The 17128-nt window shown below is 32.8% G+C and overlaps 1 protein-coding gene across 2 annotated transcripts in view; it reads left to right on the plus strand.

Moving 5' to 3' along the window:
• NF1 (neurofibromin 1) overlaps positions 1–17128 on the plus strand; it is a 248794-nt gene that overhangs the window by 73409 nt on the left and 158257 nt on the right. For both annotated transcript variants that reach the window (XM_045525424.1, XM_045525425.1), the window contains exons 9-12: positions 5036–5209; positions 5669–5791; positions 6035–6109; positions 11301–11432. In XM_045525424.1, coding sequence (XP_045381380.1) covers positions 5036–5209; positions 5669–5791; positions 6035–6109; positions 11301–11432 — 504 coding nt within the window. The remainder of the gene's footprint in view (positions 1–5035; positions 5210–5668; positions 5792–6034; positions 6110–11300; positions 11433–17128) is intronic.

Consider the following 17128-nt stretch of genomic DNA (forward strand, 5'->3'; position numbering starts at 1 on the left):
CCTGATCTGATTACTATACATTATATGTATCAAAACATCACTGTGTACCCCATAAATATGTACAATTATTTTATGTCAATTAAAAAAATACATAAAAATTTTTTAAAAAATGAATAATAAAGCAAAAAACCCTGAAAGGGTCTGAACTCTGATAGTTTTAAAACTGAGTTATATCCAATCAGATAATTTCTGTTAAACTTTTACTTTGAATTTGGAGCTAAACTATATTTAGAAATTTGTACTTTGAATATTCGTTCTTGTGTGTGTAAAGTAAATTTGGTTGGCTATTGGCAAATGGATTGGGTAGCTACTTAATAAAACATTTTCTTCTAGTGCTTTAGCTTTCCAATTCTTAGAAAATGTGTATAACATAATCTGCATTATCACTGTTGAAATTAACTAGTTATTCTATTTATGCTAAATTAATAATATGAGTTTGGGAGCTATCAGTCTTTTCTATGGCCTGGAATAATTTAAATAATCGAAATTATCTGATTAGAGAGAAATCACCTATGAAATCATCAGGATTTGAAGCTCTTAAGTTTTCCTTTGATTTTTGCTTGTTATCATTGATGGTAGTGTAGAGAGTTGACATAATAGAAATTTTCATTGTATGTTAAGAAGGGCATTCAGTGGCAAAGTAAGACTCCTGCTTACTCCCAACCTTCAGTTTGTCCTTTTCCTCCTCAGTCAAGTACTACTACTGGTACAAATACTGGTTTCTTATGGATGTTTCAAGAACTAGCCTCTATATCTATTGTCTATTTAAAATAACTCATTGATCCCCTTTTAAAGCTGTTTTATGCTTATGGATCTGTGTAGTTTTTCTGTTTCCCTTTACAATTTTTGATTGTGGTAAAACATACATAACATAAAATTTACCATCTTAACCATTTTTAAGTATACAGTTTAGTAGTGCTAAGTATAATTCACATTGCTGTGCAGCGAATCTCCGGAATTTTTATCATGCAAAACTGAAACTATATCCATTAAACAAGTCTCTACTCTTTCCTACCCCTGATTCTTGGCAGCCACCCTTCTACTTTCTGTCTCTATGGATTTGACTGTTCTGGGTACCTCCTATAAGTGGAATCATACAATATTTGTCTTTTTTGTGACTGGTTTATTTCACTTAGCATAATGTCCTCAAAGTTCATTCATGTTGTAGCATGTCAGAATTTTCTTCCTTTTAAAGGCTGAATAATATTCTGTTGTATGTATATACCAACATTTTATTTATCCAAATTTATCTGCCAGTGAACGTTGGGGTTGCTTCCACCTTTTGGCTATTGTGAATAAAGATATTATGAACATGGGTGTATGAATAACTTTGAGACTGTGCTTTCAGTTCTTTCAGATGTGTATCCAAAAGTAGAATTGCTGGATCATATATATGCTAATTCTATTTTTAATTTTTTGAAAAATTTCTGTCTTTTTAAAAGTCACTTTTGATAGTTTGTTCTTTGCTAGGAAATATATTTTTCAATTTTATCAGCACCAGAGTTGCATATAATATCTATTTTTACTTAAAATATATAAAGATTATATTTACTTATAATAGTTCTCTTATAATTATCTTCAATATCCATGTTTACAACTCTTTCCTCATTCATGTTTAATATTTTATTGATGTTTCAAACCTTGACTTTGTTTTCTAGCATTTAAAATTTTCTGTTTCATTAATTTTAGTTTTCATTTTATTTCTATTTTTATTGTATTTCTTGAGGTAATGCCTTAATCTATTTTCAGTTTTTAAAAAGTTGTAAAGTATCTATAAGGCTTTAAACTTTACTTTTTAGTTGTAGGAGTTCTTTACATATTGTGGATATTAATCCCTTATCAGATATATGATTTGCAGATATTTTCTCCCATTTTGTGGATTGTTGTTTCACCTTATTGGCAGTGTCCTTTCCTACACAAAATTTTTTAATTTTGATGAAGTCCAAGTTATCTATTTTTCTTTTGTTGCCTGTATTTTTTTGCTGTCATATTCAAGAAATCATCGTCAAATCCAGTGTTGTAAAGATTTTCCCTCATGTTTTCTTCTAGGAGTTTTATAGTTTTAGCTGTTCAGTTAGGTCTTTGATCTACTTTGAATTAATTTTTGTATATGGTGAAAGGGAAGGGTCCAACTTCATTCTCTCATGTGGACATTCAATTTTCCTACCATCATTTGTTGAAAAGACTATCCTTTCTCCATTGAATGGTCTTGTCAAAAATTGTTTGGCCATATATGCAAGGGTTTCTTTCTAGGCTGTCTATTCTGTTACATTAGTCTGTATATCTGTCCTTATGCTTAGTACCACATTGTTTTGGTTATTGTAGCTTTGTAGTAAGTTTTGAAATAAGAAAGTGTGAGTTCTCCAACTTTGTTCTTTTTCAAAATCGTTTTGGCTATTCGGGGTCCCTTGAGATTCCATATGAATTTTAGGATGGGTTTTTCTATTTCTGTGAAACATGCTGTTAGGGATTTTGATAGGGACTGCATTAAATCTGTGGATTGCTTTTGGTAGTATTGTTACCTTAACAATGTTAAGTCTTCCAATCCATGAATGTAGAATGTATTTCAATTTATTTATGTTTTCTTTAGTTTCTTTCAGCAGCGATTTGTAGTTTTTATTGTAAAAGTCTTTCACCTCCTTAATCCCTAAATATTTTATTTGTTTTTGATGCTATCATAAGTGGAATTAATTTCTTAATTTTCTTTTTGAATTGTTCATTACTAGTATGTGGATATCCAACTGATTTTTATATGTTGATCTTTATGTTCTACAACTTGGCTAAATTTGTTTATTCTAACAGTTTTTTTGGTGTGTGTAGTATAATCTTTAGCTATTTCTACATATATGGTCATGTCATCTGTGAACAGAGATAATTATTTTACTTCTTTCTTTCTAATTTAGATGGTCCTACATCTTTTTCTTGCCTAAGTGCTTTGTCTAAAACTTCCAGTACTGTGTTGAATAGAAGTGACAAAAGTGGGTATCCTTATTCTGTTCCTGATTTTAGAGGAAAAGCTCTCAGTCTTTCATCATTGAGTATGTTGTTAGCTGTTGGTTTTTACTATATGGCCTTTGTCATGTTAAGGAAATTTCCTTGTATTCCTAGTTTGAATGTTTTTATCATAAAAGGGAGTTGAATTTTGTCAAATATTTTTTCTGCATCAATTGAGATAATCATGTGGGGTTTTTCCATCTTCCTATTAATGTGTATTACATTGATTTTTTTGTTGTTGTTGAACCATTTTGTGCTCCTGGAATAAGTCCCACTGTCACAGTGTATAATCCTTTTAATATGCTGCTGAATTTGGTTTACTGTCTTTTGTTGAGGATTTTTTCATTAGTATTCCTAAGGGATATTGCTCTATAGTTTTCTTGTAGTGTCTTTGTCTGGCTTTGGTATCTAGGTAATGCTGGCTAGCTTCATAGAACAAGTTAGGTAAATTCCCTTCTCTTCTATTTTTGAAAGTGTTGAGGAGGATTGTTGGTAATTTTTCTTTAAATGTTTGGTAGAATTCACCAGTGAAGCCATCCTGGCCCTGGGCTTTTCTTTGGAGGTTTTTCATTACTGATCTAAACTCTGTACTAATTATAGTTCTAGGATTTTCTATTTCTTGATGAGTCAGTTTTAGTACATTGTATTTTTGTAGGAATTTGTCCATTTTGTCCAGGTTATCCAATTTATTGGCATATAATTTTTCATAGTATTGTCTTATGATCTTTTTTATTTTTGTAAAATCAGTAGTAATGTCACCATTTTTATTTCTGACTTTAGTAATTTGAATCCTCTCACTTTTTTTGTTGTTGTTCGTCAGTCTAGTTAAAGTTTTGTCAATTTTGTTGACCTTTTCAACGAATCACCTGGTTTTGTTGATTTTTCTCCATTGTTTTTCTATTCTTTATTTATCTTTGCTCTAATCTTTATTATTTCCTTCCTTCTGCTAGCTTTGGGTTTAGTTTGCCCTTCTTTTTTTAGTTCTTTGGTGTGTGCAGTTAGGTTATTGATTTGAGAACTTTCATTTTTATTATTTTTTTTCTTTTACTCGAGAAAGCTCAAGTAGAGAACTTTCTTATTTTTTAATGTAAGTGTTTATAGCTATAAATTTTCCTCTTCCTGCTGCTTTTGTTGCATCCCATAAGTTTTGGTATTTTCATTTATCTTAAGATATTTTCTAATTTCCTTTGTGATTTTTTCTTTGATCTATTGGTTATTTAATATTGTGTTGTTTAATTTTTACATATTTGTGAATTTTCTGGGTTTCCATCTGCAGTTGGTTTTACATTTCATTCTCTTACAACCAGAAAAGATACTTTGTATGATTTCAGTTTCTTTAAATGCATTAAGACTTGTTTTGTGGCCTCACATATGGTTGTTTTTAGAGAATGTTCCATGTGCATTTGAGAAGAGTGTGTACTCTGCTGGTTTTGGGTGAGTTTAGTTAGCTTTTGACATGTTACATTTGAGAATACATTGTAGGTGGAGATGTGGGATTTTCATTTAGTGGAAAAGCCAAGGGAAGAAATTTGTTAGTGAGCTGTAAAGTGGGGTTGAGATCACAAGAATAGGCAATTTTTTTGAGAAACAGGATTTAGAGCAACAGAACAGCCTTGAGTATATCTTTATTTAGAAGGCTGAAGGTTGAATAAAGCCTGGAGTGTTAGAAAAGGATGGAACAGTTTGACATAGACCATAGCTAAGACAGTATAATATTTAGACTTTAAATATAATATCAAAAGAGGATATGATTAACTGAATTCAAAGTTGAGAAGTCAGCTATCTTGTTTGGGAAGGACTGCTTCTTATGTTCCTTTAATAATTCACTAAAGCAAATGGAGAACAGATTCTGTTTTTTCTGGATTTGAGAAACATTTAAATGGTGACAACTGCTTAAATTATGAAATTGAAAACCACAAGTATACATTATTTATTCTTTATAGTATGAGTTTTAGAGGCTGTTAATTTGCTATTATATTAGATAAATCTGAAATAGAAGAAACTTCATATATTATCCAGTTGCTATATTTGAATTCTCTAGAAGTTGTTTCTGGACAGTCTACGAAAAGCACTTGCTGGCCATGGAGGAAGTAGGCAGCTGACAGAAAGTGCTGCAATTGCCTGTGTCAAACTGTGTAAAGCAAGTACTTACATCAATTGGGAAGATAACTCTGTCATTTTCCTACTGGTTCAGTCCATGGTGGTTGATCTTAAGGTAATATGCTTATTATTTCTCTATTATAAACTTTAAGAAAATTAAAAGAAAAATAATGTTTTAGTATTAAGTATTATGTCAAAGATCATTGCTAATACTAAGTTCTGAGTCTTCTTTGATAGATAGTAAGTTGATAGGACCTGCTTTTGTTATTACTATGTTCATCAGCCTAAATGGACTGAGAATATGAAGAAAATACAAAATTAACCACTTTTCTTACATTAGCATAAATATATAGAGGGTTTAAAATAATATGGAAATTAGTGCCTGAAAGGAATCATGTGTAGTACAGTAAGAATTATGTCAGACTGATGAACCACAATATTAGTGCTTTGTGCCTTTTCTGGCAACTGAGTGTTACTGCCATCTAAGTAGGTAATGTGTTGATGTTATTACATATTAGTAAAGAAATGCTACTTGGCTAATTAAAGTTTCTGTTTTCTATTGGGATTTTTATAGAACCTACTTTTTAATCCAAGTAAACCATTCTCAAGAGGTAGTCAGCCTGCAGATGTGGATCTAATGATTGACTGCCTTGTTTCTTGCTTTCGTATAAGCCCTCACAACAACCAACACTTTAAGGTGAGAGCATTGATTTTTATCCAGCTATGTTTACCAATGCTGTTATCCTTTATAAATGTGAAAAGACTAGAGAGATGAATTGGTTTACTTTTATCAGTATTTCTCAACATTATATATTGATGTTAATTTCAAGACCTTAAAAATCCTGTATTTTAACAACTTTGCTGTTCTTTTTGTCTTCATTTGTGTTAAGTGAATATTTTTCTCATAGAAATAATCTATTGTTTTTTCCTTGCTCTGTAGATCTGCCTGGCTCAGAATTCACCTTCTACATTTCACTATGTGCTGGTAAATTCACTCCATCGAATCATCACCAATGTAAGTCCAAAAGGTATTGCTAAATTACTAAGAAATTTTTTTCTTTCTTTGTGTATTTTCTTTTTAAGAAAGATGCTCAATTTTCAAAAAGGTTCTGAACTTAGATATATGTTATAGGAAGATTTCTCCTAGGTGTTTGTATCTAGTAATTGATACACATTTGTATTTTTCATATTCAATCTTGACTTGAAGGACCTTACTGAGGAAGATGGAAAGATCCTTTAGAAAGACTAAGGCTAAAACGTTTTATTTAGATCAGACACCTTTGGGAATAATGCCACTGAAAATATAATTTAATATTTTCACATTAAAGCTCTTTATATATTATTTGAATACTCTTAGCCGTTTCACAGCATTCGATACATTAACTTGTCACCATGCCATATAAGTTAAAAGTAATAGTAGTTATGTTGTAGTCCAGCCTGGCACATTTACAAAGTGATGAAACCATATTTGTACTTTTTAGTCCTCTTAAAACAAAATGAAATATTAACACACTTAAAAAGAGGTATTCACAAGATACAAAAGCTTATCAGACAGAATAAGTTAACTCATTAAAAGGTACTTGCAAAACCTTCAGCTGTGATGTGGGTGCCTTAAATGGAAAGATAGCAAAATCTTACCAGATTTGGACTGTGGATTTTTAAAATTCTGTTCTTCTGATTATGAACAATCATATTTTGAAGGTTCTCAGGTGTTATTTTCTGTAGTTCCATGTTTATCCATTGATAGATATTTACAATTATATGTAAATTGGATAATTTTTTCCTGTTTTCCTCCCATAAAAGGAGCATTAATCATTGATAATTTAGTATATTGTCCTGTTTTTAATCAAATTCTATTTAAGACCATCCCTGGTGAGTTGAAAATAACCCCCCATCTTCATTTGCCTTGGATGTATTGAAATAAAAAAATGCTGCCCATATTTTCTTTTATCCTTTGCTGCAGGTGAAAAATAACTATTGATAAAGCTATTCAGTGAAACATTTAGTTTTTCTCAACAGGGTGTGTAGCATTTTTGGAGGACAGTTCTTTATTGTGCAGGACTGCCTTGTATTAATACATTGCAGGATATTTAGCATCTCTGGACCTCATTTCATGAAATGCCAGTTTTGCCACATCCCTCCACCACTAATCACTATGAACAGCTAAAAATCTACCTATCAGGTACAATGTGCACTGTTTGGGTGACAGATACACTGATTTCAGCATTATACAATTCATGCATGTAACAACAAAACTGGTACCCTGTAAATCTGTTGAAATTAAAAATAAATAAGTAAAATGCCTGAGAGAATGATATCTCCCTCAGTTGAGTATCACTGAGTTAAAACATAGATAGAAGTAACATTTCATTCTCTTTGTTCCCAAAGGGAAAGTTTAATGAATCTGATTGTAGATAAGATATGTTTGTATTAAAAAAATTTAAAAAAATTACTATACTTTTGCTAACATAATAAGCCAGGACATTGTACTTTCAAGGTTTACTTTCAAAGCCATCTTAAAAAAAAATTTTTTTTCTCCCTCAAGTTTATGTGTAATTCAGAAATAAAATACTTGTTTCGCCTTTGGCTTATAATAGTAAAAATATTCCATTTATTAGATTGGATAGTTTTTCATAAATGCTTAAAATTTGTATTTAATAAACCAAAGTATATACTTTTTGATACTTTGTGGCTAGTTACTTTAATTGTGAAATATTTTTGTCTACAATTGAACATATAGAGCACTTTCAAGCATGGACTTGGCACTGCTGTAAGTGGCTGAGCTGCTCCTTTCTGGGTTTCAAGCATGCCTGGAGTTGGTACTTCATGCATGCCTCAGTGTACTTGGTGAAAGTGGTTGTGCATCCTCCTATTCTCTGAGTACTGCATGTGTGAAGGGTGGAGTTTGTCTGTTTCAAAGGTCAAGTCAATATGAAAATTGGTTTTTATAAAGAAAAAACTATATTGACTGATTTTTAAATATTAAGCATCAGTAACCTTTCAGTGAAAGAGCTTGAAAAGGAACATCAACATCATAAATATTAGTTCAATGCATCTTTTAAAATTATGTCTTGGATAATAAATATACTTTATCATTATAGATTGCTTGGTAAGGTGTTTCTTGTTAGGGTTTTTTGTTTTTTTTACCCCTTTGGTTTGAGGTTAATAGATAATGAATCTAAAGTATTTTTTGACTGAAAAGAACTGTAAAGTAAATATGCAGATTTATGAGATTGACTATTACAGAATCTCACTCAAGATGTTTGTTATGGAAATATTTTATGTCTTGAAATCACATGAAATTTTTCAAAGATATCTGGACTCCTGATCTTAAATTCATTTGTAATATAACATTCCTTTTTAAACAATTCTTGGTTCAATGAACCTCATAAGGTCTCCTCTCCCAGGGTTCTTTAGCCAGTTCACATATTTAAAAATATTATCACATTCTCAAATAATAGAAGAGTTTTACTGATGTGTTTTTGAAGGTTTATGTAGAAGTAGTAATGGTGTTTGGAGTTTTATTTTACTTTTGTGAAACATACCATACTCAGTTCATAAGTACTGTGTTTAAAATATTCTGTTTTTTCTCAGGAATTCTTAAAGTATATCCACTGTTTGAATTTTATTATAATGCAAGTTTTTAGCAGTTTCTAAAATGATACTTATACTGTCACCTTTTTTACTATTATGTGCCATGAGTTGAATTATAGTTGTAAGATCTATGTTATATACTTAATCTTTATAGGCTTCCTTAGGTTAAATTAGGTATATAATTGGGAAATTAAAAAAGTAATATATACACATATGAACCAGTTATCTTAGCCATCACTGGCACATGCTGTAGCTGGTATGGTACTTTATTTCTGTTTTTTCCCTATGGCAATTTATTATAATTTACTTACAGATAGCTTACATATTGAGAATGAAATGAAACTCTTTCTCCTGAGAGAATGTAGTTGAAAGAATTATTTCCAAGGCATTTGAAAATTATTTAATCTCTTCAGGAATTGCCACATAATTTGCTCATATAAATATCACTGCTTAGCAATAAACTTAGTATTTTCAAGGAAAAAAAGAATAAGTATACTTTAATTGACTGGTTTTCAGAAAGGACATACTTAGTAACTGCTCAAAATACTAAATTTTTTTACTAACTACAAGATGTCTATTTTTAGTACCTCTTTGAAAATGTATCTTTGACTTTAAAATAAATGAATGAATATGTTATGAAAATGAAAATTATGAAAATCACTAAATCTGAAGCCTAAAAGTTAATTTATAGGTTATACCTGGTACCACAGTAGAGTTTCAAGAGCTATCAGAAATGACACAGTAATTTGGATAGGATATTTTATGGGATGCATTTTTCTTTATCAGTTTCTGACAAGATTTTATCGAGTCTATAGGGTGAGGAGGACCCTTCATTCAGTGCACTTTGGGACTATTTAGCTTTTTGTTACTTTAACCTGATGAATACAAGCTGTATAATCTAGTAAATACAAGGAAGTCAAGTTTGCATTGGTTGCTTTGGGCAGGTCAGATGATCAAATTGCTCAAAGTTTGTGGAATCCATTATATAATCAAACTAAAAATTGATCATTTATAGTAACTAGCTTAAAAAAGAGTTGAGGGAAAAGCATAAATACCTATATTGTCCAAAAAAAAAAAAGTATTTCTTTCCTTACAGCTTTGGGATCCCTTTCAGAGTAGAATTCAGTATTCAAATTGTGTCATCAATTGTTTTTATATTTTACTATCTGATAGAGTTTGTAATCCACAGTTTTGGTTAAGATAATATAACTTAGGCCGGGCGCGGTGGCTCACACCTGTAATCCTAGCACTCTGGGAGGCCGAGGCGGGTGGATCGCTCGAGGTCAGGAGTTCGAGACCAGCCTGAGCAAGAGCGAGACCCCATCTCTACTAAAAATAGAAATTATCTGGCCAACTAAAAATGTATATATAGAAAAAAAAAAATTAGCCAGGCATGGTGGCACATGCCTGTAGTCCCAGCTACTCGGGAGGCTGAGGCAGTAGGATCGCTTAAGCCCAGGAGTTTGAGGTTGCTGTGAGCTAGGCTGATGCCACGGCACTCACTCTAGCCCGGGCAACAGAGTGAGACTGTGTCTCAAAAAAAAAAAAAAAGATAATATAACTTGATGTTACTCAAAATATCCTGAGACTCATGAATGAAGAAATTAAATGTTGAGACTTTTATTAGCTTAGTTTTGAATAAGAAGGAATCTGGGAATGGAATGTGTAGCTATTAAATCCCCCTTATCTACTATTTGAATATATTATCGTTCTTCCAGATATTTTCTATAATAAATTGGAAACCTATATTTTAAGTTGTTCTATATCATACATACTGTACATATGTAGTGAAAATTCATCCATTTATTTTTGTATTAATAGACAAACTTTATAGATTCAGTGATTTTCATAATTGTCATTTTTTGTAATGTCGATTCATTCATTTTAAAGTAAAAGTTAGACACTTTCAAATAAAATAGACACTAAAAACTAGACTTCAAAGCTAAACAGGTTAAACTGAAATAGAAAAATATTTATATAAAATAATTAAAAATATTTAGCTAGGATTACTTTGTCTTTGTTTATGGTGATTGTTAGTCTCCCATGTATTGTGCCATCATTGCATATCAATTTAAGATTATAGATTTACGTACTAATATCTCATTTACTAATTTCATGTTGTGATTATCATTGTTGTTTGTAAGCATATAAGTAATGGTTTCCTACATATTCTTTCAATATTGTGTTGAACCACTAATCTCTTATAAAGCTTTCATAATAGCATTCTTATCTGGGGAAATATATACCATATGTGCATGTGTTTCAGAAATGTGTAAAACATTAAACTTTAAAAAAGAAAAAGATTGGCTATAGAATTAACTCTCTAAAGACTTTGTTTTTCAAATTCACTAGCTTATCAGAAGACGGTCTCATATGCACATGCTTCTGAAGTGGGCAGTTTGTCTCATGCTCATTATATTTTAAAATACATTAATATGTATGGGTTAGTGTTTGAATTAGACACCATTTGAAGACTTTAGAAATCATGGTGTGTTTGCATGGTCTTAGAAAGTTTGTAACAAAACAATAAAACAAAACTGTAATGATAACCAGAGCATGCAACTCATATAACTTTGTACTTTTTCTTCCTTATGGTCTTTGTTTTTCTTCAGTCTGCGTTGGATTGGTGGCCTAAGATTGATGCCGTATATTGTCATTCAGTTGAGCTTCGAAATATGTTTGGTGAAACACTGCATAAAGCAGTGCAAGGCTGCGGAGCGCACCCAGCAATACGAATGGCACCGGTAAGATAACTCATGAATTTTGAATCTCACTTCTTTCTATTGCATTTTTAGTCTTTATTCCATTCCTGCTGCTTTGATTAGAGAATTTGAATGGATCCTTCCTTTCCTATAAATATTGTAGTATGTTGTATGTTACAATATTGTTGAATACTAATTAATGTTTGTTTTCTACTGTTTTAGTGAGTTGAACTTACTTTGAGAAATTTTCTCACAAAACACTGATAAGGTCTTAATGAATGTCATCTTTTTTTCTCTTTTTAAAGTTTCTTTTTCCTTCAACTTATGACTAAAAATATTTTGATTAGCTTCTAACCTTTTGGGGATGAGTAAAGAAAGATGACTCCTGAGTTAGAGTGAATGTTCCTGGTAATGCACATTTTAGCTCATTTGATGCTGAATATTACACATAGGAAATTAGGAATAAAATTTAGAATTTTTATTTAAAATAAAAAAATTTCATATTTGAGCAAGTGTGCTTTGAGTGTTTAAAAATGATAGGCGCTTTGAAATACTGAAATTCGACTGTGTTTAAACTTAATAAAAGAGGTTTGTTTTCAGATTAGGTATTCTAACAGATTATTACTCTTTATGTGGAATTTAAAAACTCATATGGAATCAACTTAAACATATAATTATCAGATTGTATAAGTCATTTCTTGGTATTTATGTATAGCAAGAGTATTATACATGGCAACTCTTGACATTGATTGGTGGTGCTTTGTCTTCTGCTTCTTATTTTCTGTTCTTATTGGGTGCTGTTGCTCACATGATCAGATGCCAACCAGTCACTGTTTTGCATGGCAGTGGGCTTCTGTGGCTGTGAGAATGACCCATTATAACTACCTCAGAAAAGTCCTTGGTTTCTTTGACTTTTCTGTGTATAGTTACCGTTGTAGTCACATCTTGTCATTTCAAATGAAGATATAGCATGTCACCTATTGGTTTTATCATTAAAATTGTCATTTCACACTTAGGAGATAATTTAAACAGCTTCCTCACTGGCATGCTTCCCTTTTTCCAAGTTCTCTTAGTCAATAAAATATTTTGGTTTTATACAGTTGTTGTTCACTCTTACCCAGTTGTCAGTAATTGTTTCCAAGGATTGTTTTAGATCTGTGGTCCCCAACCCCCAACTCCTGGGCTGTGGCCCAGTACCAGTCCGTGGCCTGTTGGAAACCTGGCCACACATCACTGCCTGAGCTCTGCTCCACCCCCACCTCCTCCCACAATCCCCATCCCCAGTCCATGGAAAAATTGTCTCCCATGAAACCAAGAAACTGGGGCACACAGTAGGAGGTGAGCGGTGGGTGAGCTATCGAAGCATCATCTGTATTTACAGTCGCTGCAGCTGCTCCCCATCGCTTGCATCACCGCCTGAGCTCCACTTACCCCACATCCCCTGTGGAAAAAAAAATGTTTTTTTAATTTTTTTTTTTTTTTTTTTTGAGACAGAGTCTCACTCTGTTGCCCTGGCTAGAGTGCCATGGCGTCAGCCTAGCTCACAGCAACCTCAAACTCGTGGGCTCAAGCAATCCTTCTGCCTCAGCCTCCCGAGTAGCTGGGACTACAGGCATGCACCACCATGCCTGGCTAATTTTTTCTATATATGTATGTTTAGCTGTCCATATAATTTCTTTCTATTTTTGAGTAGAGACGAGTTCTCACTCTTGCTCAGGCTGGTCTCAAACTCCTGAGCTCAAACAATCTGCCTGCCTCGGCCTCCCAGAGTGCTAGAATTACAGGCGTGAGCCACCGCGCCTGACCCCTTTAATTTTTTATTTCAGCATATTATAGGGGCACAAATGTTTAGGTTACATGTATTGTCTTTGCCCTGCCCCGTGGAAAAATTGTCTTCCATGAAACCGGTCCCTGGTGCCAAACAGGTTCAGGACCACTGTTTTAGATGTTCAAATAGAGAAGCTTTCTATATCATATATTTTGGGATTATTTAGCCTAAAAATTTATAGCCAAAAGATCATGGCAATGATATTTTATTAAATACGCTTTAAAATGCAAAGTTATTTTTTAGTTGCCTTTTTTATAATGCCAAGTACTTAATTTTTTTAAAAGTTGAAAAAAATTTCAATATAGGTGTAAGTTAGTTGGAGGTAAACATAAGTAATAGCTATTTAAATGTTATTTAATTAGACATCATTTAAAAAAATTTTAGAAAATTACTAGAAATGAATTGTTTAAAAATTATCTCGACCTATTTATTCATTCTAGAATGGTATCTCCCCAGAAGATATATCTCGAATGATATATCTTCTGGGAAGTTAGAACTTCATTTGACTTTTTGTTTTAAGTTCACTACCTTTTCTGGTAGAACATTAATGACCCCCAGTAATAGGAATCGTTGGAAAGTTAATATTCACTTCCTATTTAACTTCAGTATCCAATTTACCAGCTGTTTATAATTTTCTATACATGTGAACTGAAAGAAAATGAATCTAAATTATTCTTTTCAACAAAGACAAAATTTAATTGGTAGTCTTAAGATATTCTCTACATTTAGAAGTTATTTTACTTCTTAGCCCTACTTATTAGCTGATTCTAAGATATTATACTACATAAAAACTGTAATAAGAGAGGATCTTCTCTTTTGCCTCAGGGACTCCTGTGATAAAAATTTAGTTTTTATTTCTAATTATTCTCCGAAAGTATCAATATACATTTAATTTTCAAAATCATTCTTAAGGTGTTTATATATGTATATGAAATCTTGTATGTATGTATTTGTACATAATGGCTGAAGGACAGCTTTTTGGCTGATATTTTCATCAGAGAAAATAATTATCAAATTTAACATGAAATGATTTTTTAGAATAAGAAAATGTTAGGGTAAATCTCCCCCCATATTAACTTGGTGAGTTAACAGTCAGATAGCAAATATGCCTAACATAGTGCTAATGCCAGGGAAGCTTGATGAACTCATTACAGGTGGCCATAAAGTCTGGAAACACAGGCAAATATATATATAATAAATGATTTAGAGGTAATATATTACATTAGAGTTTCTCAGCCTTGGCACTGTTGACATTTTGGACTGGATAACTTTTTGTTGTAGGAGGCTGTCCTATGCATTGTGGGATGTTTAGCAGCATCTCTGGCCTCTACCCACTAGATGCCAGTAGTCCCTCCACCCGTACCCAGTCATGAAAACCAAAAAAGTCTCCAGATGTCCCCTGGTGGACAAAATTGCCTCCAGTGGAGAACTACTGATATGTTCAATTGGTTGTCCCTCATTTGTAGTGCCTTAAATGATTTGGGACTCTGATAAACTTGAGCCTTTAGCTTGCTGCAGAAGTAGCAATCAAGGAGTTCAGTCTGTAAAAATTCAAAATAACATCTGTATTTCAAAGCTTACAAGCACTTTGTATTTTGGAGATAGATAAGATACATGTTAGAGCTGATTATTTGAAAATTTTCTCTTCAACAAAGATAGTATCATGTCCCTGTGACTTGCAGACATCATTGATCCTTTCTTTTGTAGCTTTATAGGACACTTCTGATTCTTCACATGGTAGCCCTGCAGATATTTGAATAAAGTTTTCCTGTACTCCTTAGGGTTCTTTTTATGTAATTTTAGCATTGGAAGAGATTTTATTATTTCAGCTCTCTTTAAAAGTGTGTGTGTTTGGTTTGTTTGTTTTGTTCTTACAGCTAAGGAAACTGAGGCCCAAATAATGTTAAATGAATTAGAAATAGTCACATGGTTAGTGAATGGTCAATTAGAGTTAGTTCTGAGGTTTCTTGACATTCAGTCCAGTGTATGTCAGATTCTTTAGTTATCTTCTCTTGCTGGCATGTTAGCTTGATGAAAGCAGGGGCTTTGTCTGACCTGTTCAACACTGAATCCTTAGTTCCTAGAGCAGCGTCTGGCACGTACTGGACATTAAGTACATATTTGTTGAATGAATAAATGAATTTTTTATTTGACCTGGTTTCAAAACCCTCCTCTATGCAGTTTGCTTTTCTTCTGGAATGACCAACTTAACATTTTTTTAAGTTAAAATGACATAGTAAGATATGATTTTAGTGTTCCAGATGTATAATAATTGATAAAAGCTATTAACTGACTGTGTCTGGATACCATGTTTGTATTAATACAGTCTAAGATTGTGTTATTGTTTGTTTTTTTTTTTTTGAGACAGAGTCTCACTCTGTTGCCTGGGCTAGAGTGCTGTGGCATCAGCCTAGCTCACAGCAACCTCAAACTCCTGGGCTCGAGCAATCCTCCTGCCTCAGCCTCCTGAGTAGCTGGGACTACAGGCATGTACCACCATGCCCGGCTAATTTTATATATATATATGTATACACACACACACACACACACACACACACACACACACACACACACACACACACACACACATATGTATATATGTTTTTAGCTGTCCGTATAATTTCTTTTCTATTTTTAGTAGAGACGAGGTCTCGCTCTTGCTCAGGCTGGTCTCGAACTCCTGAGCTCAAATAATCTGCCTGCCTTGGCCTCCCAGAGTGCTAGGATTACAGGCGTGAGCCATCGCGCCTGGCCTGTGTTATTGTTTTATATGGAGCTTTTAGTTATTTAAACTCTTTGGCCTTTATCAAATGAACGTGGAACCATAGCTGCTGCTTTGTACTTTTGTAGTACTTCTAAAATTTGAAATGTTTGTCTCAGCACTAATCATTTACTATTTTAAAACGAAGATCTGCTTTCATAAAATTCAAGTGTGTCAATAATAGGTTTAGGAATTTTCAGAAATACATGTAATTTCTAAACATTTTTCATCTTAAAGGGGATCCTGGTTCAGCAAATGCTTCTTACACATCTGTAATTTGGTCGTATGTTCCTAGTTAAGTTAACATGTGGTTTGAGCCCTTCATAGATACCTGAAGACTCTGGTTCATGAATTTTTTCCCAGGCATGACTGCCTCTCTACTTTGGCTAGATCACATGTGCCAGCTTGGATTCCTACTAATATCTACAATATGGAAGATCAATTAATAAATTAATGAATAATTTTTTTCTTACAATTCTAATTAAGAAATACATTTCTTCTTTAGCAAGTTGTTCCTGACTGTGTATAACCAACCCACTAATGGTCATGAAATTAAAAGGTGTTTGAGTCAAGTAAATTTATTGGAATTTCTCTGGTCTTACATTTCATATTTGGCAACTGTGCTGGAACAAAATTTACATGCTGATACCTGAGATTAAGAGATGAAGTAATTAAACTAATGCAATCATACATTGCTTAAAGACAGGGATACATTCTAAGAATTGTATCCCTGGGTGATTTCATCATCATGCGAACATCATAGAATGTACTTATACAAACCTAGATGGGATAGCCTGCTACACACCTAGGCTATATGGTATAGCCTATTGCTCCTGTGCTACAAACCTGTACGACATGTTACTGTACTGAATACTGTAGGCAATTGTAACACATTGGTAAGTATTTGTGTAGCTAACATAGAAAAGGTGCAGTGAAAATACTGCATAAAGTTCTCCAGAGAAAGGGACAGTTAAAAAAAAAATACTGTATAAAAGATAAAAAATGGTGTACCTGCGTAGGGCGTGCACCATAAATGGAGCTTGCAAGACTGCAAGTTGCTGTGGGTGAGTCAGTGAGTAAGTGGTGAGTGAATATGAAGGCCTAGGACATTACTGTGCACTACTGTAGACTTTTATAAATGCTGTACAC

Source organism: Lemur catta, chromosome 15 (assembly GCF_020740605.2).
Source record: "Lemur catta isolate mLemCat1 chromosome 15, mLemCat1.pri, whole genome shotgun sequence".
NCBI lineage: Eukaryota > Metazoa > Chordata > Mammalia > Primates > Lemuridae > Lemur > Lemur catta.